This window comes from Malurus melanocephalus, unplaced genomic scaffold (genome assembly GCF_030028575.1).
Source record: "Malurus melanocephalus ecotype Western Australia unplaced genomic scaffold, MMel_1.1 scaffold_177, whole genome shotgun sequence".
In the NCBI taxonomy this organism is placed as follows: domain Eukaryota; kingdom Metazoa; phylum Chordata; class Aves; order Passeriformes; family Maluridae; genus Malurus; species Malurus melanocephalus.
In genome coordinates, this window is record NW_026623409.1 from 1,418,154 (window position 1) to 1,445,774 (window position 27,621).

Below are 27,621 nucleotides of genomic sequence, written 5' to 3' on the forward strand. Positions count from 1 at the left end.
AGTAATTTAGCTGCACAAATTTATTGTTTCTGCTTTWTGGAGTGATTCATAAAGGAATTTGACAGCCAGAGGAATGATAAGAAAGGGAGCTCATTGCTACAGGATACTGTGGGCACCAGCAGTTTATATGAGCTCTTAGAGGAATTAGAGAAATTAATGCACGAAAAATTAATCTGGGCTGCCACACTTAAAGACCCCCCTCCTGATGCAGGAGCTCTGGGAACTGGAGATTGCTGGGAGCTGATGAAAACACCCAGGGGAAGCAATGCCAAGTGCCTGCTCTGCTCTCAAGTCAGCTGTGTGTGCTAAAAGCCTTTGCAGGAAGCAGCTCTCAGGGGAACACATCCTCTGACCGTGTATGGCTGCTCTCGAGAAATGCTTCAGGCAAGTGCTGAGACCTGCAAAGAGAACCCGCAAAACTGTAACTACTGGTACAGAAACACAACAGTACTCCTTGTGTCTGGCACAAATGGGTRAGGATCGTCTCTCACCTCATGCCCCATCCTGGAGGCTTGATTGTGAGGGCTCAGGTCCACTCCAGTGCCCTGAGACACAGCTGGTCTTAGGGAGAGAGTTGGTAGGACTCACTGAGGTTCCTCCTCACCTGCCATCCACCCAGGATCTGGTTTTAAGCTCAGGCTCTGGCTCCTTGTGTCCTAACCAGTCTGCATTGCAGCTGCAGTAAAAGAGGATCACAGATCCTATGCTTGGCTGTGGACCCTTCTGATGGACTGGCCATTCCCAGCCTGACACCAGACCCACTGAATCATCCATGGATTTGCTGTGCGTGGCTGCCCCCTTCCAGCCTGCCCTGCTCCCTCCATGAGGGCAGTGGGATGAGCCCTGGGATGAGCCCTGGCTGATGGGGCCGTGCCCTCCCAGCTCGCAGATCCCCCAGGGCTCACAGCTCCCCACTCTTACCTTGAGAGCTCACTGCTYTGCTGTGCCACGCCAGTGTCCAGTGCCACGCCAGCAGCCACTCTGGGGTGCCATGATCAGCTGTTGACCCAATGTGTGATCCATTGAAGGTCGATGAGAGGTTGGTGTTTTGTTGACCTCGGGGTTTTATGCACATTTAACATCCCTCCAGCTGTCACAGCCCCCCACTCCCCTGCCTTTTTGTCACATGAATCTAGCACATGTGGTCTCACACTCTGGAAGAAAAAGTAATGGTCTGATGATAATATGCTTGGTCACACAGCACCGTGGATCTTGTGATTCAGTTACATCTTCACAGAGATTCTCTYACAAGAATTTATAAGGTTGAAGGTTACCATGCTGAACACAAAGGCTAAGGGTATTTAAGGGCATGGCTGCTCAGTGAACTTCAGTAATAATTGTAAAGTGACTCAGGCATGTTTTGCCTGCTAGAAAAAGTTTGTCAGGGGGTCCTTTTGACTTCAAACAAAGATAATAAAATGGCTTGGGCTGAAACATGGCTCATGTCTCACTTGTAGGCATAAGCTGGGACAATGAAGATCACTCCAGCTACCAACAGGTTGTGTATTAACATAGGCAGCATTCAAAGCTGAGAGAAGCTAATAATGCAGCAAACTGCAACTGGAATCTGTTAATCTAATTTGCCTCGTGAGACAGAAAATCGGCTGCAGATTTTCTCTTCCTGCCTTCCTTCCTTAAAAATCCTTTGGCAGAGGAAGCCWGTATCAAACAGCCCTGACAAATTATCATTTCTGTGCACAAAACACATAATTCAGGTTTCATCACCCTTTCCTGTCAACAAGTTTCAGTCTGTYGGGGAATGATCATTTCTGTGTTACCTTCCGCCTCTGCTACAATTGAACCACACTCAGACTCAGGATGAGCAAGCACACATAGCAAATCATTTAGACCAATTGCTTCCCTAGTAAAGCATCAACTTATATCAGCAAAACTTTTAAACATTTAGTATTGCATCTGCTTTGTGGTTTGGTTCACCGTAATTTTTGTTTTAATAAAAAGTCGGKTTTTTAATCTCGTCCATATGACACATTTCTGTTTCACCCTCTCTGTATCTGTGATCCTCTTTTACTCAAACTTTGGGAGCACTTTTCCTGCTTTTCCTGCTTTCCTGCTTTTCACAGTTCCACCTCACTGAGCCTAACCTCAGGACCTCGCTCTGTTTCTCCCACTGATGTTCTCATCTAACTGATGTTTCATCTCTTTCCTTATTCTAAAGTGTAAGTTGGAGATTTTCTTTCTAAGTCACTACATGTTGATTCATTTGTAGGTTTACTAATTCCATTTCTATTTCCTTTTTGCATCTATAGCCTCCCCTTGTGTTTYAGGTCAAAGGCATTATAAATGAATTAACAATTCTTTCCCTGCCTGCCAGGATCACAGCTTATAAAAGTCTGGTTTCTAACTCCTTAGAGTTGATGAGGGACCTTTGCCCTGAAGCATACAGTTTGATATCCCAGCCTGCACCCTTTCTAATGATTGTTCCCATTATACACTTACTTGTTCAATCTTTCTTTGAATCTGGGTAACATTTGACATCTGAGATGACATGCAGAAAAAAAAAAATCCACATTTTAATCACTTCTTATTTTATTCAAAAGAAAATCTATTTAAAAAACAGACTTCCTTCCTGTGTTTCAGATGTGCTGTACCTTGTTCTTCCGTAGTATCTTTCATTTCCCTCTGTGTCTGTCTCCTGCTAGYTCTAAACAGTTTGCATCCTTTCAGTCCTTTTTCGTATAAAAGCTTTTGTAGGACTATTCATGACCATTGTCTATCTCATATCTTTGCATTCCTGCAGCTGGTTTTTGTGAGATGATGATACATCTGGCTATGGGTGCTCTCAGTTAGACACATCCTTAGTCTGTAAAACAGAAAATGATACAGCCCTCTCTTATTCTCTAGGTACACTTTTTTGATCATCCGTGCATAATGTGAGCAATAGCTTCTTCTTGATGTCTTCAAAGTGACTGTATATCCTCTGGACTGGAGATCCAGGCTGTCCAAAACTGACAGATAATTCAAACCTAAAATAATTTTTGGAGTGTGTACAAGGCAGAAAGAAGAGATTGACGTGTAGCTACTAGGAAAAATGTCCTTTGATACATACACAGATTAATTCTAAACCAGACATAATTTTTCAGAATTCATTTTCTGAATGTCTTTTTACTTTCAAATACCATTCTTCAAGTCAGATATTTGCCAATTTACAGCCTGAAATTCAGAGCCTGTTAGGCAAGCTTTTATTCTAAACCACCATGCTGATTCTTCCTTTCAGCTGTGTGTAGGTTTCCAACACATTCTTCTTTTAATCTGATCAATAGATAAATGAACTGCCCTGAGAGACAGATATTTTAAAAATGGAATCTCTTATAAAGTAGGGTAGGGKTTTTTTTCAGTAGATGCTAAGCAGCTGAATTATTAATTGCGGCTGGAATCTCAGGTGCTCAGCACTTGATCCTAACTCTCCACCAGCTTTCAAATGCTATATATATGCTYTCAGTGAGCTCCTTTATACCCTGTCTGTGGCAGGAATCACATTCACCACTGTATGATAAGTCACATTTCATACACTCACGTCATCTCCTTGCTTGTCTAACTCATGTGTCTCAAATCTGAGATCTTCACAGAGACAAGAGGGAAAAGATCTAGAATTACTCTCCTTAAATCCTATACCAGGCTAGGTCTCTTTAAGTGAGAGGTAGGGAATCTAAGATGAGCCCTTATAAAGCCAGTGTTGCTACCCCTTTCCTTTTGTCTGTGGTGTGTAGTATTCATATAAGAGAAATGTTCCTAGGGGAACATTTGGAAGGGCCTTGGAAAAGAAAAAGAATTACAGACCATGAGAAGATGGGAAAAAAGGTTAGTTATTTTCATTTCTCAGCTGGTGAATTTTCTTGAGAATGGTAGCTATATTTAGGAAGAAAARAAGTTTTGCATAGGTAAAAAGCCATAAGAAAACATAGCAGAATATATTAAGCAACAAGTTTGAGGAGTAAAGTTAATTGCTAGAAGGGGCTACTTTCATTTCAGTGAAGACGCCCCTTAATTTCAAGGAGAAAGTTGTCTGCCTAATCAGGCAGAATGCATGTTGAATTTACATGTTATCTCTCCCTAGTCTTATGAGGGGAAGATTTTGAAAAGCTAATGTTAACTGTTTGAATGTGAATCAGACTCTTTGAGAAAGACTTTCCTATTTTTCTACAGTCTCTTATGGGGCTCGTGGAAAGTTAAAGTCTTGTATCCCAAAGTACATCTGTGATCTAGTCCTTGGTGCTTGGGTTGTAATTTCTGTAAAGAGTGTACTTGAATAAGAGAGGGATTTCTCAATAATCTGACCTTGTGTGTCTTGGATTATGCCTTAAACAAGTGCACTTGTTTAGGACCTGGGCTGTACTCTAAGTGTTCTCCACCTCAGGCAAACCTCCAGTGAAAGTGCTTTTGCTTAGGGGTCTTCKGAGTAAGAAACAGAAAACATTCAGATGAGTCCTGTTTGGAACTGGAAGAGTTGTGTGTCTGAAAAAATTAATTAGTGAAAGCCCCCTTCTTCCACCCTTCAGGCGTTTTCTGCTACTAGGAGCTTAGTGGGGTATYGGATGGGCTACCTGATCTCCTGTGTTTGAAGGCAAATTTGAGGATAGCCAGTGTGCAACAACGCTATAGGAAGATTAATAGTGCTAGACAGATGAGACTATGGTGATGTAGAGTTGAACCTCGGGTGAAAGAGGTGAGAAAAAGCTCAGCTGACTGCCAGGTCAGTGAGCTTCAGCCTGGCCTTTCTAGCCCTACTGCTCCATCCAGCATCCTAAAACATGGTCCATCAATACAGGGAAGAAGAGGTTTTCATGCTCCTTTGAGACATATGTGAATAATCAGTTGAACTTTTTTATCCAAACAAAGTTAATAAGCTGCAGTATATTATGTGTTTTGTAGACAAGTAAAAACACAGTGGGTTTCTGTTATCTATCTCTACCATGGCTTCTTTTTGCTGCGTGTGGGAAGCTCCTTCAAGAAGAATTCAGTAGGAAAAAAAGCCCCTCTCTGCTTCATAAACCTGTAACAGGAATACAGAATTGCCTGGGCTACAGTGTGAGGATAATTAACAATGAAACACCAGTGGTGAGGGAGCTATCAAATGGGATATCTCTGAATCAGTATCGGGTCTGGTATTAATTAATGAAAGCACTMATTAAGGTTTCTATTAAACAATCTGGAAGACAAAATGAAGCACGCATTGATCAAATTTGTAGAGGCTAGGCTGAAGCTACAGAATGATTGATCAAGAGATTTTAGAGCAAGAGGCAAATTTCAAATAGGGTGAGATTTTAATTTAGATAAATTAAAACAATGCACTAGAGGGTGACACTTTATAAAATGGAACGCTGCTGATTAGAGCTCATTAATGCGAAGAACTAGAAGAGTGGGTAACAAATGGGGCCCAAATCCCAATACCATGGAGCTTTAAAAAGACAAATAGCTTTCCTGACTGCAGARAGAGTAAAAGGTAGGTTATTTGTAGGACAGCAGCCATAAGAGTATCTATTCTGTGTTTCTAATGTGGTACTATGGGTGTAAAGCTTCAACCTATTATCCATGAGAAATTCACTCTTCAGCTGTGACCTCAGGGTTGGATGGTAAAGGAATTAAGTTTCTGAAAGCAATGCTGAGCTGACAGATCTGTGCACACAGCCTCTGAGGGACATGCCAGCACAGTGTGTTCCCCTGACTGCCACCTCTCAGCCATGTGGCACCTGAGCACACACCCTGCATGTGATCCACTGACTTCTGATTCATTCCTTTACTTGGCACAGTGCAATGGGAGGAAGCTGCTTTGGTCAAGGAAAATGTAGCAGGACATAAACATAGAAGTCTCAGCCTCTGTCTACCATATTGTCAACATGTTCTTTCCTGTTCCTGCAAAATGGAATATTTGCYAATATCTTCTGACTGGGCAGGGTAAATCAGGTGAACATGAATAGCATATCCAAGGAATGAAGTTTTGAGAAATGGGCCGGGGTTTCTCTTTTCTAAGAATGACTTCATTTAGGTTAAAGCCCTGACAAAGCAGAAGCACCATTGCAGCCAGATGCTCCCCATRACTTTGTATTCTTGGGAAATAAAGAAGAAAAAGGGGAAACAAACTGCTTCATGCATGTCTGGGAGAGGTAGAACAAAATCTAAAATTTCTCCAGCATCTAGGAGAAATTAAGGACCAGTTATCTGGTTCAACAATTTCAAGTAAGCTATTGGCAGCCGAACTTGTATTATATGTAGTTATTTGATGCCTGTGTGAATGTCTCTATGCAAGAGTGCTGTATTWTGTTTGAGAAGCATTCTGGGAACTCAGGCCAATTTTCTTGCAATAAAATGAAATATTATATTTTGGCACTGCACYAGCAATGAATCTATATATTTGGGAATCAGTTTACTGGTGACATTTCTTTAACCATATCTTCTTTCTTTAAAAAGCACTTACTTCTACACAGAACTAAGGATGCTATTTGCATATCCTTCGGGTTTTTTTATAGTAATAGCTTATAATTGCACARAATTACAGAACAGCTGAGGTTGGAAAGGACTCCTTGGAGATGATGTAGTACAACACCAYGCTCAAAGCAAAGTCAGAAAGAGCAGACTCCTCAGGACTTTGGATAAGGCTTTGAACATGTCCACAGTTGAAGACTCCACAACCTTTTTAACAGAAGATTTCAGTGTTTCATCACTATAACAGTGGTTTAATAAATAAATAATTATATTTAGATAGAACTTTCTGCATTTCAGTTTCTGCCCATTTCCTCCTGYCCTTTCATGGGGCACTGCTGGGAAGTCTGGCTCCTTCATTTCAGCCTCTCAGGTATTTATGCCTATTATGAAGACCCCCCTGAGCCTGCCCTTCTCCAGACTAAACAGTCCCAGCTCTCTCAGTTTCTCCTCCCATAATAGATATTCCAGTCCCTTAATTATCTTCATGCCTCTTTTCTGGACATGCTCCACTATTATAATATCTTTTTTGGACTAGGGAGACTGTGACTGGACATAGAATTAAAATTGAAGCATTAAAATCTTAGAAAATCTAAATTAGTGATGCAYATTAAAGATAGAGTTTGCCTCATTCAAAATAGAAGAAGGAACTGGGTCAAGTTTTAACTGGAATTGAACTAAAAAATCCTGCTCAAAAATACAGAAAATTAGATTAGTTGAAAATGTTAGACTAACAGCTCTGCTGGAGTTTCTGTTATTTGAAGAAGCAAATTCTTATTCTGACAGTACACAAAGCCAAAATGCAACACTTGCTTTATACATACAGGATATGTTTCAAGGAACCAGATGCCATGGCTTCCTTGGGATAGAGGAACTTTGCAATGAAAGGTTTTAGAAGGTGAAAGTCTCTGGCTGAGATGCCAAGATGGTAGGAGAAGACAATTAAACAGCTCACAATAAACAAAAATTAGATGTTGCTGCCTGTCCTGCTGTCAACAGCTTGCTAATGGTGGTAGGACAAAGTCTTTGTTGGTTGATCAGCTCCTTAAATGTGTTTTCAGGGTGGGGCTATTGTGTATATATGTTGTACCTGTATCTATATAGCTGTACACATATACTTATATAGATGCACACGTATCTCTGTTTTGGTGGGGTTTTTTTCACTCAGTGAAAATAGAGCTATTTGATTCTTTTACACAGGATCTGGATGCTGTTTGTAGATTTTGGCTGCCAGTGATATATTTTATTACTGTTGTTAGAGAAGCTTATAATACAGGGCAGGGGTTGTTTAAGTGCCTTGTGGGAGATGTTCAATCCACCCTGTCTGATACTTCAAGAATTAGTTGAACAAATAGGTTAGTGCTACTCTTGTTGATACTGGATAGTTGCCAGACCAGAGCTGAGGAGTTTAGTCCCTGTTGTTTGTTCTTTTCTGAGCACATAATGGATCATTATTTTAGTATAAATTTGATTCATTCTTAGGTAGAGTCAAAATGTTTAAATTTCTTTTTTTTTTTCTTTTAAACATATCATGGCATGAGAAGTGAAGGGATTTCTTTAACAGAAACACAGGGCACAACAAGAAACTGTTCTTTCAGGTGTCAGAATGCATATTTGAAAATTTTGACACATTATTTTACACCAGAGAAGGGAGAGTTTTTCACTAAAACCCTTAAACTAAAACRTTCTGACAGCTGATACTGTACGTTGAAAGCTTGTCTTTGCTTTCCTTGGCTCGTTACTGCCTTTCTTGAAGGCGGGTGGAGGGAGGGAGAACATTAGTGATATGTACCACTGCCTTACTCTTGACAGTGCAAGGTTTTCCTCGTTCAAAAATCTTTATCTCTGTTTCAATGAAGAATTTAACTGCTAATGAAGGAAATGTAGAATTCTGATACTGGTCAAGGCTGTGTTATGGAGCAACCTGGTRATGTTGCCCTGCACTTTTGAGGCTCCAGCCTCTGGATTACTGCAGATGTCTCCCTTTGTGCTCCCTAAGTGTGCACATAGAAGGGGTGGGTGTTCAAGTGCCTGCTGAAACACTCTTTTTAGGCCACTCTGAAACAAGCTTCTTCCATTTCTCTGGAAGATCTTGGTCATGTGTTTCAGAACTTTGCGGAAAAGAATCTCCAGCCTGGTATGATTTTGCAGTGAATGGCATAAACCATTGCACTGTGATTTTAGGTAGAACTCTGAGGTTATTTGTGTCCTAATATWTGTCACTTTAAAGGAACCACAACAGCAAAGTGGAGCTCAGTGTTTTCCCCTGCTTGACTCTTTTATGCCTGTGGCTTGTGTTTTTGTTTTTACTGTTCTCGTCCTGCTTGTGGTGATCCTGTCTTTGCAGAGCAATTAAAAAATTCCCATGCTATGATGTGTCACTGATCTTCCTAGCATCCCTCCCAGCTTCACAGTAACAAGTGTACTTGGCAATTTACAGCGCTGACACCTCCCGTTTTCTTCCTCTGCTGCTCAGGTGCTCAGAGCCACATGAGCGTCAACAAATTTTATAAAGCCCAGGAACAGCGTTTCTGACTCAGCAGGGCTCTGTACCAAAGTGAGGGCAGGAGAGCTATTGTGCCGAGAGCCCAAAATTGGCTGGCATCTCTCAATAGGAAGTGAAACAGGAAGATCACCTTGTAAGCAGGCCTGGTGCCATCCAAACAGATGGGCTGAAGTATATGCAGCCAAACAGTCATTTAGGAACACAAAAAGGATTTGTTGAAGGCACATTTCCAAGCATGAAATGTCAGAATCGTTGCCTGTGTCAAGCAYTCAAACCTGAAGGGAGGGATATGTGCAAGTAGTGTGGGATGAATTAACACTGAAAACAAACATGTAAATCTGTCTTGGATTCTTTCCTGAATCCATTGAAGGATTTTTTATTTTTTTGTAGCTGTGAGACCTAGAAAGGAGGAGTGGGAGAAGAGTACTGCAAAGCAATATATTATTTCCCTACCATGTGTGTCACTTTCCACAAACTGTGCTGACAAGGTAAAGAAATTGTTTCTTTTGCCTCCCACAAATGTTGATGTTCAGGARGCACATAACATTCTCTGGCTGGTTAGTCATTAGCAGCTGTACTTAATAGCTTCAGGATAAATTTTRTAGTATTTGCCAAAGATCTAAATAATAGAATCATAGAATAGCCTGGGTTGGGAGTGACCTTGAAATAATTTATTATGCATAAAACCATACCTTAGGAAAGACTTAAAAGACTTGGAGTTAATGGCTGTGGAGTTGTAGTGAGAACTGAATTGCTTCACTGTAATAAGAACCCAGCTCTGCGACTTTTTTTGCTTAAAAGGTCGACAACAACAAAAGAGAGAGGGAGACACCCACCCAAACGTCCAAAACTCTGAAACTCGAGAAYTTAGGATGAGGATGGAAATGTGCTTTGCTGCTTTTCCATCCACTACAAAAGCCAGACAAACACTTATTACTTGTCTGCTGATCRAAGGTGCAAAGTAGAGAAGGGGTCATAAAGACAAATGTAATGACTTGAAAGGAAAAGAGTTTGCAGGTTGCAGGTAAAATTCAAGGCGAAGCCCCCAGTTGCAAGCTAAGCTTTATTTGAGCTTGCACTGTTATGCTCCGTAACTGTGCCTTGCAGTTCCAGTTTAGAAAGTGGAGAATGAAAGAAGGCATTAATCTGGCTGAAATCCACATAACAGGATTGTGTGCGAAACAAAAGTGAAATCAGACAGTGCAGTCAGTGAAATACAGCTTGAGGAGKAGGGGTGAATATGCTAGAAACAGCAGTTTTCTAACCTCGTTCCTGCAGCCGAACAGGCTTTAAGAGGCATTAGGCATTAGGAGGGGCAGGAAAAATCAGGATCTAGTTACTGTTATTTGATTTTTGCAGCAGAATGTTTTTACCAGAAGTGGAGCTGCTGGAGCAGGCTGCCAGGGAAATGATTTGCATTTGGTAGAACTGCCCCTCAGTTCTCGCAGCTCGCACTGCCCTTGTGGCACTTTAACACTGGTCATTTGTTGGACGCTCTGCATTTGATGTTTTGATTTTCACCAGTTGCTCTGCAGAGGATTGTGCAACAGTCGAGGACTACGAGTCTTTGGGAAGAGGCAGAAAACATGCATTCTGATCTCAAACTCCAGACAGGGAAGCAGTAAGAGAAATTGCCTAAATTATGGATAATCTGCTGCATAAATCTGTCTTCTGTTTTATAAAGCTTCCTATGCATGCAATTTGGAAACTTGTATCRACAGTGAAAGCCAAGAGGATTCAAGAAAAGGTAAAAGCAAATWAAGAAACTACTTCAGTTGTAACCCTGGGGGTGACCTAGCTATATCTTAAAGGGGAGGATMAGAAGTTTAGTTGCACTGTTTTCTGAGTGTCAGTATCTGTGAGTAATGGTTCTGTTTAAGATTTTTTTTTWWAAATTTACTCTGAGAACAAATAATTTTTGATTCTGAGGAAATTACTGGACAKTTAAAGCAATTGGGGTCTGAGACCATGAAGCTTTAAGTAGCCATTACCTGACTCTTGAGGATCACAAAATTCCATACTTCACTGCTGTCATGAGTGTTTTCAGTGTAATTCCAGTTCGTCTTGAACCACTCATACCATGTGGGTAAAAAAATTGTTAAACTTTTCTTTTACTTTTCTTAGTCTTGAATCTGGTTCTTATGCCAAAGGGGGTATGTTTGATAAAATTAATTCCTAAATAGGTATATAAAATAAACCAGATTTTCCCTCTTTTAACTGTCTCTTAGCCACAAGCTTTATGCTGTGCTGCTCTCTGTTCTGTAAGGGYTTTATCTTTGCTAAGACATTTTCATTCTTCTAAGGTCAGGTGTAGACACTGATCAGTATTTGGGCCCTTTGTCATGGAAAGCTGTGTTAAATAAAGGGTTGCATTCTTGGCAGTAGGGCTTGTAACCTGATTTCTTAAATGTTTTGGTAGATCATGATTTCTTGACTTGAATGCAACATGAATATCCCTCGGAAAACGGAATTGTAATCTGAAGCTGTTGCTGTTTCACAAGGAAATGGAAGCTGTTTAGCATGGGCGGGGGGAGAAGGGGTGAGTCTGGGGTGAGTCTGGAATGARGCTGTCGGATGAGTTCCTTTTCATCCAATATGTGCTGGATATTAAGCTGTGTGATGAGGACTCAGAAGAACTCTGTAACAAGAGCTGAAATTCTGCATTCCTTTGAAACAGTTAAACTTCTTTGTTCTCTGTGTGTTAAATGATGTTGAATAGCATACTTCTCCAAATCAGAGGTCATCAGGCAAAGACAGACACATTCYTTTGCCGTGATATATTTTGGAAAAAAAAAAGTACCAGGGCTGTAACTGGTGGGGGTGGGTGGGAGGGAAATCTGTTTTTCCTGTTTTGGTACAGTAATGTTCATTATTTTCTTTCTTGCTCCTAATGTTTTTACAATGGCTAACAACTCAAGCACTACATGCTTAAAGAAATATCGTGTTCGTTCTCCTTGGGTTTGTCATATGTTGGCAGGGCTGATACTCACCACATAGTAACACTTGCTGCTTTGACTCTRCAAACACAGAGTGCAATTTTGCTCTGGAGGCTGCCCTGCATGGTGTTGGAAATAAGCTCTCTGTTTCTGAGGATCACATTCTTTTATTTAGCAGGGTAAGTCCCTGGGATGGTTTGCCTAACACCGACTCAGTGTCTTTTAATAAATGTTATCAGTAGATAAATGCTTTTTTTTTTTTCCCCAAGGATTTTTGTTGTTTTCTCAGTGTTCACCCTTTACTGATCTCAGTGGGCATTAAATCAAAGCTCCAGAAAGCTTAGCACATGCTAACTGTGCTGTTGTCATGTTCTGTTCTGCTAGATTTTGTCTGATGCACATAGTGCTCCTTTGCATTCACAGAGGCAAGCAAAGGATGCATGCAGGGCTAGTTGGCTGATAACTTTTGAGTTGCTCAAGATTTGTCCTGACAGCTGAACTTCAGAGGATGCACAGGCCAGTTGTAACTTAAATGTTCATTGGTGGAATTGAATGAGAGAATTAGAGATGGAATTAGAGAGCAACCTGTAACTTGATGTTAAATTTAATCATTCCGCTTGCATAAGGATGTGAATATCCTTAGTGAAATATACTTCTGGCACTGCTGCTTCCACTGCTGGAAGAAATCCATTTAATCAAAACAAGCATTGATGTGGTTATTAACATGTGAGTCCCGAGATGCAAAGCTTTATCAATATAAAATGAACTGAATGTGGTGCTASTATTCATTCTCTTTACATTGCTTGATGTTGTGCACTGAATGTAATGAGSCTTGTTGAAGAACTGCTGTTCACTGTGATGTTCCAGAAAAGTTATGCTTCCTAGGAGACTTGTTCTCTGATCAAACATTTAAAATGAAATACAGCATTAAAATAAGTGTAATGGCTACAGTTTGAGGTTAGCTTTGCATACTCATTTTAATGAGTTGCAGTTTCCTTTGGAAACTGACTACTAAAAAATCCTGTTTACCAGTTGCTTAGAAACTGATCATCARTAAGAGCATTAGACATCAAATATTTCACTAAAAACTAAAACTGGGAAATGAATGTGTATTGTTCAGAAATGACAAATGCTGGAAATTACCCTGGATTTTCATGAAGTCCAAGGCATAATCAGATCATAAGAAGGACATATRTATAGATAAGAACATCCAGACAGARTAAGAAGGRTAAACATGCTCGCTTCAGGTATACAATACAGTTTAGGAAGACTATTTCAATACTGGCAGGGTATTAAATGTTTCCTTTCTTGGCTCACCTTCTGGAGTCATTCCTTACTGAACATGAGGCCCAGGAACATGGACTTCAGGGAGTATTGGTACAAGTATTGGTACAAGAATGGAATTATTTATAATCTTTGAGATTTTTCTCTTATTTTTAATTCAAACTTGAATGTTTTAAAGCACAAAAGTCTGAAAGCTTTTTTAACAAGCCTTATAGAAATGGTATGAAAATGTGTTTTGTGGCTACATGGTAGAGTTTCTTTGAGAGCAAGTGATGTTTTAACAGCATAGTTGAATTTAGGAGGTAATTCTGGCTAAATGAGGCTTTTATCTAGACCACTATAGCTATTTCTTAAGGGAAAAATCTATTTTTTTGGAGTAATTCTTATCTAATTCTATACATTGAATTTTTCAATTAAAATGATTATGATTCAATTCTTGGAACGTATGAGCTTTTTAAAATTAATTCAGTCTGAGTAAGGAAATGAAACATGCTGCTTATTTTCTTGTCAAACATAAAAGGACTAGTATTTCAACATGTTTAGGAAGCCTCTCTGYTTTGATAAAAAACAATAGAAGGCATGTATGTGGCTTATTTAATGGTGTTTATGCTGGCAGGATTATCTCCTTTCCTTGAAGTAATTTTTCAATTCTTTTGGCAAAGCAAGAATTTTTTTTTTTTTTTTGCCTTTGTTGCTAGTTAGAGTATATCTCATTAACATCTGAGGAAATTACTTTTCAAGAGTATTGTAAGGTTACCTCTTTCCAAAACATGGCCATAAAACTTAGACTTCCTGTTGAAAATTCCAGCTGGRCCCAGATAAAATTTTTTTCCTGGAAGAAAACACAGGGTGCTTTTTTCATTCACAATCCGTTTCCAAAGGGCATGTGACCAATGCTAAAGGAAATGGAGGAACCATCATTTTGTGCTGAGAAACCACCATCTTTCCCTCTGAATCCCAGCAGTAAACAGACATTTCTTACATCCTTTCCAACCAATGCTTCTTTAGAATTATTTCTCAGCTACACACCAGCCACAAGATGAATGCTAAAATAATTTCTCYAGCAAATAGTTCATGCATAAGAGTGATACCATCAGTGAGGTTCTATACAGGATAATTAACAAATGGGCCTTTGTCCTTTAGGGAAATGAGCTTTGGGAGCTCAGAACTGAGGCAGCACGGAGTGATTTGTACATTGTGCTTGGCATTGAGAGTATGCRTCTTTAACAATTAACACATATTAAYAAATGTAACACATATTAACATAGCTGCTTTGGCAGAACTCTTTTTAGCCTCTTTTCTGAAGGAAGTGAGCTGTACCTGCCCCTTTCCCCCAGTAACTGCAGAACTCATGGATAGAGAGTCTCAAAAATGTGAAACACCCACGCACTTAATGAAAATGAGCCTGGTTGGTAAGAGAGGAGGCATCCTATTAAAACTGCCTTTAAGAGCAGCATTRCATCAAARAGATCAYGCAGGGGAGAACAATYAGYASTACTTTGTGCACTGGAAAAGYTCCTGTYAGTATYTGCACCTCTCAAGTATCCAAAARAAAAAAWYCCMAARSYTACCCTGGAAAAAGYATCTGAGAACATCCTTGACCTGTGGTTGAATGCTGCAGCTCAGTCAGTTTCCAAGTCAGTCTGCCMGAGGATATGAGACTGCTGGAGACCAGGACATTCCCCTATTCATGAGAGCTATTGACATTAAAACTTGTTTGTCTTTCTCAAGTTCAAAATTAATTAATTTTGAGTCAAATTAATTCAAAAAGCAGTGACTGAATTGAGAATAGAGTTGGATAATAACATCTATGCTGAGTTGCATTAAGGTATCTTTCCTTCAAATCTCTGTTCTAACTGTAATGAAGGGGATTTGTTGGCCCTTCCAAGGTATGAGTAGGAACAGAGTACAGATTCTCTTTGTGAGGATGTTCTTCTAACAGAGGTTATCAGGTGCTCGCTTCTTTATGACTTGTTCTTTTGCATTATCTTTAGTTTTCCTCAAAAATGGCAACCCTGTTCAAGTCAAGGTCTTATCTCAAAATAACTGAAGAATTAATGCTGTCTTTGAGGAAGACAGTGCTCCCAAAGGATGGGTCTTTAATCAAGGAGAAAAAAGCTCACAGTCTGCATGCAAATAGAATGTAAGGTACCACCTTTCAATCTGTATTTAACATCTGGAATAATCTGTCTGTTGTCAGCCCATTCTCTGAAACTGTGGTTAGAAGTGCTTCTAAAAGTCTTTATAGAAATGAAATAGAGGTTATAGGTCTTGTGCACTGTTTACAGGTGGAAGTTCTCTGTTACCTRTACAGCCAGATTGGAACGAAGAAATAATTCCTTACGCTTTCAAAATCTGCATTAGTTGAATCAAAATGGCACTRTTGAACTTTATGTGTAAAGGTAGTTGCTGTATGCCAGGCAACATTAGTCTGACTGAATCTGACATATGTTTGACACACAGTTCCTGAAATTACAGGACTTCAGGCATTTTAATGTACACATTTCATATYCTCCAGTGACAACCTAAGACTTTTGCAAGAATCAGCTCTTCCAAGTGGGAAAGACTTCAGACATCTAGTTAGTGAGCCTGGAGATGAGATACTGAGGCTGCAGCTACAGGGTCTGAACAGGGCACGACTTTATCCAGGAAAATATCTGGCAGCTTTTGCTGAAATAGCTGGCACTTGATCTCTGCTCTGAGATGAACAATCCCTCCCATTGCACACAGGTTAACCTCTAGCTGGAAGTGATGCTGTCTCTCAGTGTGGAGAGGAGTCTCTCTCAGGAGAGATGGGATGTGCGGTTGCTAGTGTTGTAACAGGGATGATTTTTGTATTATGGCTGTGATAGTTCAAGTGCTACTACTGGCTTACAATAAAACAGGAAAAGAAAGAGAGGCACTTTGGCTTTGCTTTTCTAAGGATTTCAGTAYCTAAAGATACATTTGGTGTTTGTGCCTCCAGTTTACGGTTTAAGTTCTCTACGAAATGTATGGGTATTACAGATGACATAGTACTTCTCTACTGGGACAGCTAAGAAATCTCTATAGCTATTAAGGAAAAGTTCATTGTAACGACTTGATCATGTCAAGTTTGTTTAATAACAGTGGTATTTTTATTTTTTGGTATGTAAAAACTAATGTATATGTTAAATTTGAGATGACACTTWAAAAATGCTGCTTGCTTTGAATGACTAAGGAACTCTGATTTTTGTGGTTAAACAGAGACTTGACTCATTTCTCTAATGAAGCCATTTCCCTCATTTCTCTTATTTGTGTTCTGAAGCATAAAAAGCTCTGAGTGCTGTGTATCTCTGGGATGTTTTATGTCCAGAATCTAAAATACTTTGATTCTGTGGGGCTGATGGATATTATGTTGTTTAATATTTTATGCTTAAATCCATAGTGTCAAAACAATTCCTATGATCTAAGAGTTCCTTGCAGTTCACAAATTCATTTGGAAAACACTAAATCTTCTGACAGAGATGGGTAGTTCAGGTATCTTCTGTCACTTTAGCTTCTCTTAAGCTCATCCAGATCAATATTTAAGACACTGCATMAGAACAAATGCCTATTTGGTCTGATTTGGCTTTGTGCTAGACTTTCTCCTGTACTCATATAGAAATTCCTGTCAGGATTGTATGAAGTTTTCCAAGGATGTGTAGATTTTTTGTGTTTTACCCGAAGTAGATTTTCTGCTTGAATTATGATCAGTGGTGTCAAAGCTTGAATGTTTTGCCTCTTCAGAGCAGTCTGCCTCTACCATCCTATATTTCCACCATAGGATGGGTCTCCACTGCTTTGTGTCAGACATGATTGGACAATTTTTCAAGCACATGCTGTATCTATCTATATAGACACACTTTAAGATGAGCGGGTTTTGGTGTTGCCATAAGAAACCAGCAACTAATACAAATCACTTGAAGAAACCACTAGGCTAAGCAAGAATSGTAATCTCAAGGCACTGAGCTTCTGCCTTTTTCACAAAGAACAAAAAGGAGCTGTTTTCCAAACAGAAGTCATAGAACTTATCTAGCTGCTTATGGATTGTAGCAGCTCTTGTCTATTGACAAGAGCTGCTATAAGGATTATTCAAATTCTTATTTTAATATGTTGAAAATGTATTAATCTAAATGGTCAGTTCTTACTTATTTTTGGAGTCTGAGATGATCTTCTGAAGAAATCTTATGCCTATTTAAAATTGACATTTTAAATAGGATTGTATTACATTTCCTGAAATACTGTTTTTCATTTTATGATGCAGATACCACATCAATCAGATGTGGCCAGGCTGAATGGAGCTCTGAGCMACTTGGTCTAGYRGAAGGTGTYCCTGCCCATGGCAGGGARGTTGGAACGAGATGATGTTTAAAGTCCATGCCAACCCAAACAAGTCAGTGTTTTGACAGTTCTTTGCTTGGCCCAGTGTCATGACTGAATGGTTGTTGCTGACAGCTGTTGCTTGGGAAGGGAGGGGAGTGGGGCAGGCTGTCTGCTGCTTCTCAAATCTAGTGAAATAAAAAACCTTAACCRAATAGGCTGTGCAGTAGAAAGCTTATTCTCTCTTTAATCCTTAAGCTCAACTTTTACAGCTTTATTTAAATAACTGGCAGAACATTGCATGTAAACATAAGTATGTCAAGGATTGAAAGCCAGGAGAAAAGATTTGAAAACTAAGATATATTCAATTACTGAAGCTTTATTTGAGTACAAATCAAACAAATTATTTTTAACTGAAAATAAAATTCYGTCTTGTCCCACTGTTTCCTCTCTTTTTAATATAAGAATATGTCTGCCAGATACAGATGGATTAGTTTTAATTTTTGGAGCCTTCATATTAACATTTCTACTGTCATGGTAAGACAAGGAACCCAACAAAGCTTAGGGAGCATTTAAAGTTCTGAGACAGTCAAACAAAACAGATACTTGATTCCTGTTTTCTTAACTGAATTTCCTCAGCTGTGCCCTGTCAAATTAGCTTCTTGCACCATTAGATGCACTGAACATGTGCCACAGTAAAGAGGTACTGTGCTCATGTGCACTCAGTAACACATATATTTATTAACATTTYTCCTCAGGAAATTAGACAGAAATATAGCAGCATTACTTTTTAACTATGWTTTTAAAATAATTAGAGCAGAAAATGCTCAAGAGGCACTAAAAAAGGCTAGGTGAAAATGCTTTTGAATGTTAGAAATGACAGGACTATCAATTGCAACAATTACAAAAATTACTTAGCCTTTCAAATTCTGATTTCTTTTCAGAGAAATTTCATTTGGCCTTTCTATTCAAGTTTTGAGGTTCATGCTTTCCAGATTTTCTATGCAGCTAAAAGGATTAGAAGCTTTTTTCRGCATAGGCAAGCTTCTTTGATATAATGGCACCGTTCCACGAACCAGCTTGTAATGTCAAACAATACGATATTTAAGCCCAGGAACTACAAAAACTTAAACACAGCAGAGTTACAGGCATCAGGCTTTGGGTTGTAACCTTCCTCTGGCATTCATGCCATGTCAAGCCTCTTTATGGTGTTTGCTTTGCATCCACAGGATGTTTGCTATAGGCAGCTACAGCCTAAACCCAGCCCTGAGGACAAAGCAGGGAAACTGAATTAGTAAAAGCAGGCTTAATAATAGTGGTCACCTTTCATGRCATTTTCACTAAAGGGCTAAAATAAAAAAAAAAATGTTTAAATGTTTGCAACCATCCTGTGTATATGACAGGCTGAAGTTTGGTTGAAACTTTTAGACCTGAGCAAATTTCAAGTAGCTGCTCCTTCAGTTGCAGTGCTAATKTGAGCAGGGCTAATTTCACATGGAAGGACAGGATGTCACGCTACAGCTCTTTGAAAATGTTGCTTGGAATTACTGTCATCAATGACTAGGCTGCTTCAAAATAATTTAAATGTATCAAAAAAACCCTAAAAAACTATTTCAAGAGAAGTGCTCATGAAGCTTGTAAGCTTGCATGCCACCCTAAATCTGAAACTCATCAGAAAATRTTTGCTAGAATGTTCTCATTGGCATCAGAAGCCATTGTGTGCAGGATTGCAAAAATGAAGTCACTTGTTCTTTTCTTCAATGTGGAAGTACTTCTTTAGATGGCCTAGGGCTTGGTGGGGAAAGTGGCAGTTTTCCTTTTGCCACAAACTGAAAAAGAATATGCTGTTTTAGAGGTTTTAGCAAGTCTGAAAATGGACTTTATTTTTCCTCATCAATTTTCAGTTTGTCTGCTACAGTTCTGCATTCTTTATGCTTTGACCCTAGGAGCAGTATCTTGATTACACTCTGTAGGATGTAACAGCTTAATTGCTGCAAAGCTTAATTTATTCAAACCTAGTTCTCTCTCTTTAGACGCTGCAGTGAGGCTATGGTTTAGGAAAAAACAGACTTTATAAACAGGAAAACCTGCAAACTCTAAGGGTAGCTTATTCTACATCCTTTATAATCCATCTCTGAAAATGAAAAACATCATCACACTGCACATAAATGTTGAAGATGTGAGGCTGTAAACAACCAAAGATCAACTTTTCAAAAASGGAAAACAATTTGGAGTGAAAATTGTGGGAGACATGAAAGATGAATTCTTAAAAGCATCTGGCTTACTGAAATCTGTATCTACTGAAGAAAATACTCCAGGATTCCTGTTTTGCAACATCAAGAGAAGCAAAATCAAGATATTGGTTCTCAATGCATACACAAATAAGTAATTTCTGATTAATCCATGATGCTACTTATCAATGTCAGAGGCTTCCAATTGCTTTGTTTTGTTTTTTCACTGAATGGATCATTTTCCACAGGTGAATTACTGATGAATCAGAAACATTTACATCTTGGTACATTTTTATTTCAGCATATTAAATAAGTCATAGATATATGRCTGGATATCCATATTATATTATATAACCTCATAATAGGTAAACWAATGATAAACAGATCTATGATCAAGTAAATCATTATATATAATGAGAATCATAGAAATATAAAAATGTGCAGTATATTTGATGTGATGTGATAAACATGTTCTCATAACAGTATCTTAATACAATTTAAGATAATTTTCTGACCTTAAATATATATATATGAAAGATATAGGGTAGAAATCATGCCTCTTATTAGATATCAAAATAATCCAGTCAAGTTTTAAATAGTGCATCRGAAATTTAAGGTTAAAATTTACTTTAAGCTGAAATTCAAATAGGAAAAAAATTTTTGCTGATTTATCACTACCAGTTTCTTTACTCTAATTATAGAGTTATATCCTCAGAACTCCTCAACAGATTTGGATTAGGCTGGAGGCCCTCAAAGATAGAATGGGAACTGCCTAGATTTTTTACTGAATGAGAAATGTTTTTTTCCCTTCTTTCTGAATAGGCAGTTGTCATGCTGAATTGTACTGAATGTCCCCAGTAGCCAGATGGTGGGGAGGAGGGCCTACAATACGAGTTTTGACTCTTTTTAATTTAAATCCTTCTCTGGTGCTTCTTGGCTTGTTGCAGATGCACAGAATGCAKCTGACATTAGCTACTGATTTACTGGGAGACAGAGGTGGAACCTCAGGGCCCTTTTAACCTTCCCATTGTGACGGGCTGCTAGAATATACTCTTCCAATTTATATCATATAGCTGTAGGGTTTGTCCCTCCTAACCACTCCTGTCACTTTTAGCTGGGGCTGCATCCAGCCTTTGGGGATGTGTGGACTGAACATGTGATCCATTGTTTAGAGTTAGGCTACTAAAGGTGGTGATGTTGCTGGATAATATTTTAGCACCTATTTTCAAGGCAGACAGGAGCCTTCAGTGAAATGTTTGTTTTTTGATTCCCTTGTGCTGAAGTTTGTTATTCATCAGCAGTGGWAAGGAAACACTTCTGAGCACTTTCTCCCACCTCCAGTTCGTCCTAGCACAAGCTTGTGTAGCTGGATAGGAATGAGGTCAGAACCACCTTGTTAAATTTGGGTATTTTTYCCAAGTGTACTTTACTAAGTTTCTAGATGTTACATAACCTGTGTGTGCTGTTTTTATTCCTCCCCCTGCAGCCTTATTGTTGACTTTGACTAAGAAAGTGTCTGAATACAGATTTAGTCTTTCAATTCACCAGTTGTGCCAATCTTAAAGTTAGGGGTCTTTATGCTAGAGCAGGTGGTTGCAATAGAAGCATGCTACATTAATTACTTTCAACACAAAACTTTACCAGCTTAAAAATATGACCTCAGACCACTCTTTTTAAGACATAAGGGAGGAAAAAAAACCTTCAGTATATTTAACTTCCATGTACATACATGTTGTAGTAATTCAGAAAATAAAAAGGTATATGGGCTCTCCTGTAAAACAAAAGTCTGTAACTAATTCCTCCCGACTGAAAAGCTGCCACATGCTTTCACTTGATAACATTTTTTGGCTCTGAGTCTGAATAAAATCATTCACAACCCAACATACTATGCTGAAGTGTGTTATCAAACAAATCATCTTATTCTTGCCAGGAGCTGAAATCCTATAAATATGTAAACATCTGTTTATTAACTGCCAGCTCTTTACTGAGTATTACCTTTACCCTGTTTTGCTATAACCAATAGTCTTGAGGAAGAATTTCCAAGAGAGTTTTGGCAAGCTCTTTTTGTCTGTAATATATGCAGCATTCCTGAAATTCTTGGCACACTAGCCTTGAATCAATTCAAATGAAAGTACTTTGCTATTGCTGTTTTTTTTTTTAACTGTTTATAGTTTGTGTTGAAATGTCTTTATTCTGTACCACAGATATCTTGTCATAACTCAAATAYTTTTAAGGTGAATGGGGTGACTTCTTTGCCACATAATAAATTGCAGTAATCCTTCAGAAAGACATAAACATTTACTAGGGAAGAGTTTTCTACCTTCTGCTGTATTCAGGCCACAACACGACGGTAGCTGCAGCTGGCAATGCAGAGGAGTGGAGTTTTTGTCCTGTAGCAGACATCCTAACAAGGCATTTTGCCTGCCTCAGCCAAGACTTCCAATAGTAACTTGCTTCACAGCATATTCCAATTATAGAGCAGAAGTTTCTTGGCTGTCTCTTACAGGCAATGTGAAACTAGATCTTTACTTCTCAAAATGTCTCTGGAAATGTGAAGCCTTTAGTAGATAGGATAGAGGAACTTGTGAGAGCTTACACATTAGTAGTGAAAGTTTTACTGGAGCAGTCAGCTTTGAGAACAGTCACTGAGGGCAAAACAGAAACAGCTGAAGAACTCTGTGTGCCCTAAATAAAGGGAAGGGAAAMCACTCTGGAAAATGTGGAATTCATATTTTTAACTATTTCAAAATAGCGTAGCTGAAGGAAGAAAATAGCTGGTGAGTATTGAATATGTGTGTGAGATGGAAGGTATCGGAGAAGAAAAATACAGAAGACGAACGCAGGTTTGAGGTAAGTTGAGTAAGTTAAGTGCCATGGTCAAAAAATGAATTAATTTAGTTGTTCCCTGAAAGACAGATTAAACCTGATTTTCTTGAATGCTGAGTATATGTTCACAACAGTTCCAACAGATTAAAGGTTTTAGTCCAGCCACTGYGTCACATTGCCTCCCTGCACTAGTTCTGGGAGTTGAGCAGTAGAGCCTTTTTTGAGGTGGGCCTTCTTCTTGGTGAGATCAGTCCTCCTGAGCTGGGTTACCAAGAGAGGAGAGTGTCAGGGACAGTGCAGAACTTGGCACCAGCAAAAGGGTGATCACAGAAGCCTGGTTTTTCAGCTTAAACTGCTGTGGTGCTGCACTCCTCTGAWTGTAGAATATTGGCAGGGATGCTGCTTAGGGATGGGATGACAGGGTTAAATTCAAGTGTTTTAAAAATCAGTGAAATATAATTTAAGACTGCCATAAACCAAAGTTCCTTAATTAGCATAATTGCACAGTGTCAAGACAGGGCTGAGCTACGGTAATTTGAAAATGTAGTTATGTTTCTTACATCTTAACATGCTCAGAATTATAAAATTAAATGAGCACTTATTTCCTCTGGGAAAACTGTATCATTTTTCTTCTTTTAAACTTGAATTGATTTAATACACATACACACACATATARAAACATTTGAACTTTAGGTGGAATTGCCTTGGGCTTTCCTCTGGAGAATTCTATTTGGAGATGAGGTGATTGCTTCTATCTGCTGTCAGTTGAACAGCATGGATGAGAAGGATGTGGAGATGAAATTTGCAACACAGGCTTTACAAATGATGTGCCATTTAAAGCATGTAAATGAGAAGCTCCAGTATTATCCCTCCCCTGTCCTGACTCGAATCATACAAGTACTCTGTAGAGGACTGTAAAAGTTCTGGTGATTTTTCGACTGCCAGATGAAAGACAACAAAAAATGAGATTAAATCAAATGAAAGTCCATCTTAATAGAAACGAATTATTTTCTTCCATGGAAGCTAATTTATGCTCGGTGTACTGAGGGCTGTTYGAATTATACCTAAAGTAAAGAAAGCAAACTGTGGATAAGTCTGTTGTGACAGAGGGATCATATATTCACCCTTTCTGACCCAAATGACAGTGCTATAGAAAGCTTTGTCTGTATTAAAATACTATAATGCTATGACTCAGAAAAAGTGTCTCCTCATAATGTATAAATAAATTCTCATGAGATTAACAAAATTTGTAATAGATTTCAGTAGCAATACTCAATACTGATAGACTTTACACAAATGCATCTTTAGAGGGATACTATAAAAGGATACTTTAAAAGGATCTGCAAGCTCACTTCAGAGCAGCAARTATTAAAAGTGCTCTTATTGTCTGAAAAGTGACTTCAACACAATTCTGTGTAATAAATCTCTAATCTGTGAATCATGCACTTGTTATGTTTAAAATACATTTTACTGCTTCTGGTAGTGGTGTAACACAAGGGAGTCATTGAGATGAAGATGAATTGATTGAGATCCCAAAGGCTAAAGCAAATTTGAAGTTCAGCTTGCACACAAACATGTTGCAGGTTAAGGCCTATCTGTTAAATGCCATTGGGCTAAATTCTCCTTTCTTTGCTTCCAACTGATTGATGGCACTTCCTGGAATGTAATATATTTACTACTTTTTAATTTTTTCAAGCTTTACAAAGGCCTTTAATTCTTCTGAAGAAATAGGAAGGCAGCTGAAACCAGCTTTGGTTGCTTCTAGATTCATACAGAARCCATGTATGCTTTCTTGCAGCTGCCTGTTTAAAAACCCTGCAAGTAAATAAAACCTAGACAACCAATTCCTTTTATCAAATGGAATAAAAGCCTAAGGGAGCAGAGAAAGTATTGAAAGCAACAGTACCTATTCATGCACCCCATACCTGTTCCACCCTCTTGGCTGTGCCTGAATAACCACTTCTGATTTAACTGGAGAAGTCTGTATTCACTGATGTGCTGGGTTATTCCACATGTGAGTCAATCCCCATATGAACTTAGGTGTGGGTCGATTTGGGGTTGTGGGTCTGAAATAATGCAGTGGTGCCTGCTGCTGACAGAAAGCAAAGTCTGACTTGGCCATCAATAGGAGGTAAATTATGAAAAGGACAGAGAGGAGATGGGGTGGTGGTGGTGGTTGGGTGGCAGGAACTCTTTTTGTTGACGCAGAACACTGAGGTTGTGCTGTGTGGCATTGAAACCGGGCAACAGAGCAAGAGAAGAACACCTGGGGCAGGGGGATGCTTAAGTTGCCATTAACACTCATGAAACTCTGCTCTCTGAATGCAAACCTATTTCCAGAAGGTTTGCTTGCTTTTATGAAGTATTTTCAGGACTGTGAACTAGAAAGAGAAAATGCTGAGCTAACAACCACTAGTGTTCAGTCTTTTTCTCCCCCAAACCTGTCAGTATTGCATATCCTTTCAAGTACTGTTTTTTTAAAAAAGATATTCTAACTGTGATATTTAAGGACTGTTTGTGTACATTTTTTCTGGTTCATATATGTATTTTCACTGGAATTATTTTGTTTGGGTAAGACATGTTTACTCATTGGAGATTCAGAGGAGCATTTTTTTTTTTTGAAGATTAAAAGAAGTAAAACAAAAATTATTGTAATTCATGAGTACAACTCGCCACAACAGATTACTGTAAGCAAAGCCTTTTTTAATTTCAGACTTATCTCTGCAATCATATTTTAATAATGCTTTGGTTTGGTTTTAATAGTGCTTTGATTTGCCAAATAATGCCTTTGCCACACACTTTATGAGGCTTCCTGAAGACGTTAAGGCTGTCCTAATACTCTTGTGTATCAAGTTCACATTAAGGATTAGATTTTTGAAGAAACAATATTTACCAGCAGTTGGAAATAAAATACTTTAAGCATTGTTTATTAAACAATCACTGTTTGCAGGTGTGGAATATGGCAGAAACTGTAATATAATTTTCAAAGATGGATATAGTCCTTGTATAATGCAGAAAAGGCGCTTCCCAGCTGTCTGGCAGCATCATAGGCTGTAAGATTGGCAGATGTACATAATGTGAAAGAGATTAAGTCTCAAAGATGAAGCATTTTAGTTGTTACTATAGAGTAGGACTTGCTTTCGACTTCTTTTGAGATAGGTGAACACGAAATGTTTCTTAGTGTGCAGACTTTGTCACAGATATTTAGGTCTCAATTGTGAACAAGCTCAGTAATGTTCAGGAACTCCCAGTCTTCTCCCCAAAACTTTGCACGATGTAAAGAAGTCCAAACATGTTGTGAATGTAAACAGTATTAGAACCTCCCGGCTTTGGTTTTTTTTTTCCTTAATGAAATACTTACTTAAGTTTTTATTACTTAACAGTAACATATGATATTAATATCAAGAGCTGCCTGTTTTAATGAAGTAACTAAATGTTTTTTTTTGTCAAGTACATCAATTTTGTGTTGAAATTGTGGTATTATAACTGTGAGTATCTTGGAATAGTTCCTAGCTTGCCTTACACACAAATTAACAGAAGCRCTGTCTTGGAGGAGAGTCACTGCTACTTGTAGTGGGATACTTCATGGAGTAACCAAGRACATACTCAAGTAACATGGAAAATATATGGGAGAGGTCAGAAATTATGTACCAGGTAATCTCAAAATATTAACCTGCCAGTTGTCATCCTTATTTCCCAAATGCAAATATCTGGAGCCTTTACTTTAGGGCAACACTTCTAACTCCTTTTACCTCTCAAAGTATATTGACAAATCTGTTATATTAGCACTCAAAGTTATCTTCAAGAGCTTCAAAATAAGAAAGAATGSTCTTTAGCTTCAAGAGGCATGCTATTATGGGTTGTGAGATTTATTTGAAATGTTAAAATTCAGTTCTGTTAAATGATGCTTATGAACTGACAAAGACTGAGCTTGGTTTCTTCTGCTGCTTAAGAAAAACAAAGCCAAGGTGACAAGTCGTTAATCATGAGATGTCAATGCCAAGTGCTTTTTTCAGACCTTGTTGTCATTGCTCCTTTAGAAATGGGATGTAAAGCCTACAATTAGCACGTCTTCATTAGATTTTGACCTTGAAAGTTGAAAGGCATTTTGTTCTTACTAGTAATGTACATCATACCTTAAATTAAAATKAATCATCTCAGTGGAAGTTACTTTTACTTAAAAACTTCCCCAGATGAACATTGCAACTGTCGTTTCAAATAATATTCCTTTGCTGTCTCGATGAGCATACTTGAGTTGATAGAGCATTTATGTTCACCTAGAATTCAACTAGTGATTAGGGTTGGTGGCTCCATAATCGGTAGCTAAAACCTACCTTTAAAAGTAGTTACCTGATGTGTTTAAGATTTTGCATTGAGTCGATTTTTTTTTTTTTTTGCTAACGTTTACAAGATTATGATAATGCTGTGGTGCAAAACCGAAACGTACCAACTACCAACGTAGCCTGAGCGTACTGTAACTCTGAAATGAGCTATCTAAGGCCTTAAGCTGACACTGGGGAAATTCCCATTATTGGAAAAAGAAAATTCACTCTTAGGATGATCWARCATTGRAATAYGCTGCCAARTAATKYAGTGGAGTCCCCATCCCTGGAAGCATTCAAGAGGCRTCTGGATCTGACACTCAGCACTAGAGTTTAGTGGTTTAGGGGTTTCGGTAGCAGTGCTGGGTGCACGGTTGGACCGGATGATCTTAGGGTCTCTCGCAGCCTTGATGATTCTGATTCCACTCCATGAGCGTGACCCCGGTTTTCATGGGAGGGCAGCCGAGCAGCACTGCGAGGCGAGCGGCARTGACGGGGTTGTTTTCCCACGCCAGGAGGGCCGGGTTTGGCTCCGGGCGCTGGCGCAGGGCCCGGCGGGGCCGAGGGCACGGGCCAGGCCCTGAGCACAGCGCGGCGCTGCTCGCTGCTCGCTCCCCGCGCCGGCCGCTCAACGCCGCTCCCGGACCCGCCTTCTCGCGGCACCGTGCGCCTGCTGCCCGGGCCGGGGCCAGGTGGGCACCGGGCGGGCGCCTCCATGGCTCCCTGCGAGGGCTGGGCGTTCACTCGCGTTTATCTGC

General features: G+C 39.1%; 1 protein-coding gene across 3 annotated transcripts in view; it reads left to right on the forward strand.

Annotated features, from left to right (window-relative positions):
- The first annotated feature begins 10,465 nt into the window (after positions 1-10,465).
- The window catches only part of ATP2C1 (ATPase secretory pathway Ca2+ transporting 1), a 62,071-nt gene continuing 44,915 nt past the window's right edge, over positions 10,466-27,621 (forward strand). The window contains exon 1 of one of the 3 annotated variants that reach the window (XM_057372719.1): positions 10,466-10,691. In XM_057372719.1, the coding sequence (XP_057228702.1) occupies positions 10,587-10,691 (105 nt within the window). In that variant the 5' untranslated portion in view covers positions 10,466-10,586. Of the gene's footprint in view, positions 10,692-27,533; positions 27,556-27,621 lie in introns of those variants that run through there. The other 2 variants (XM_057372722.1, XM_057372721.1) reach the window with 2 other exon arrangements.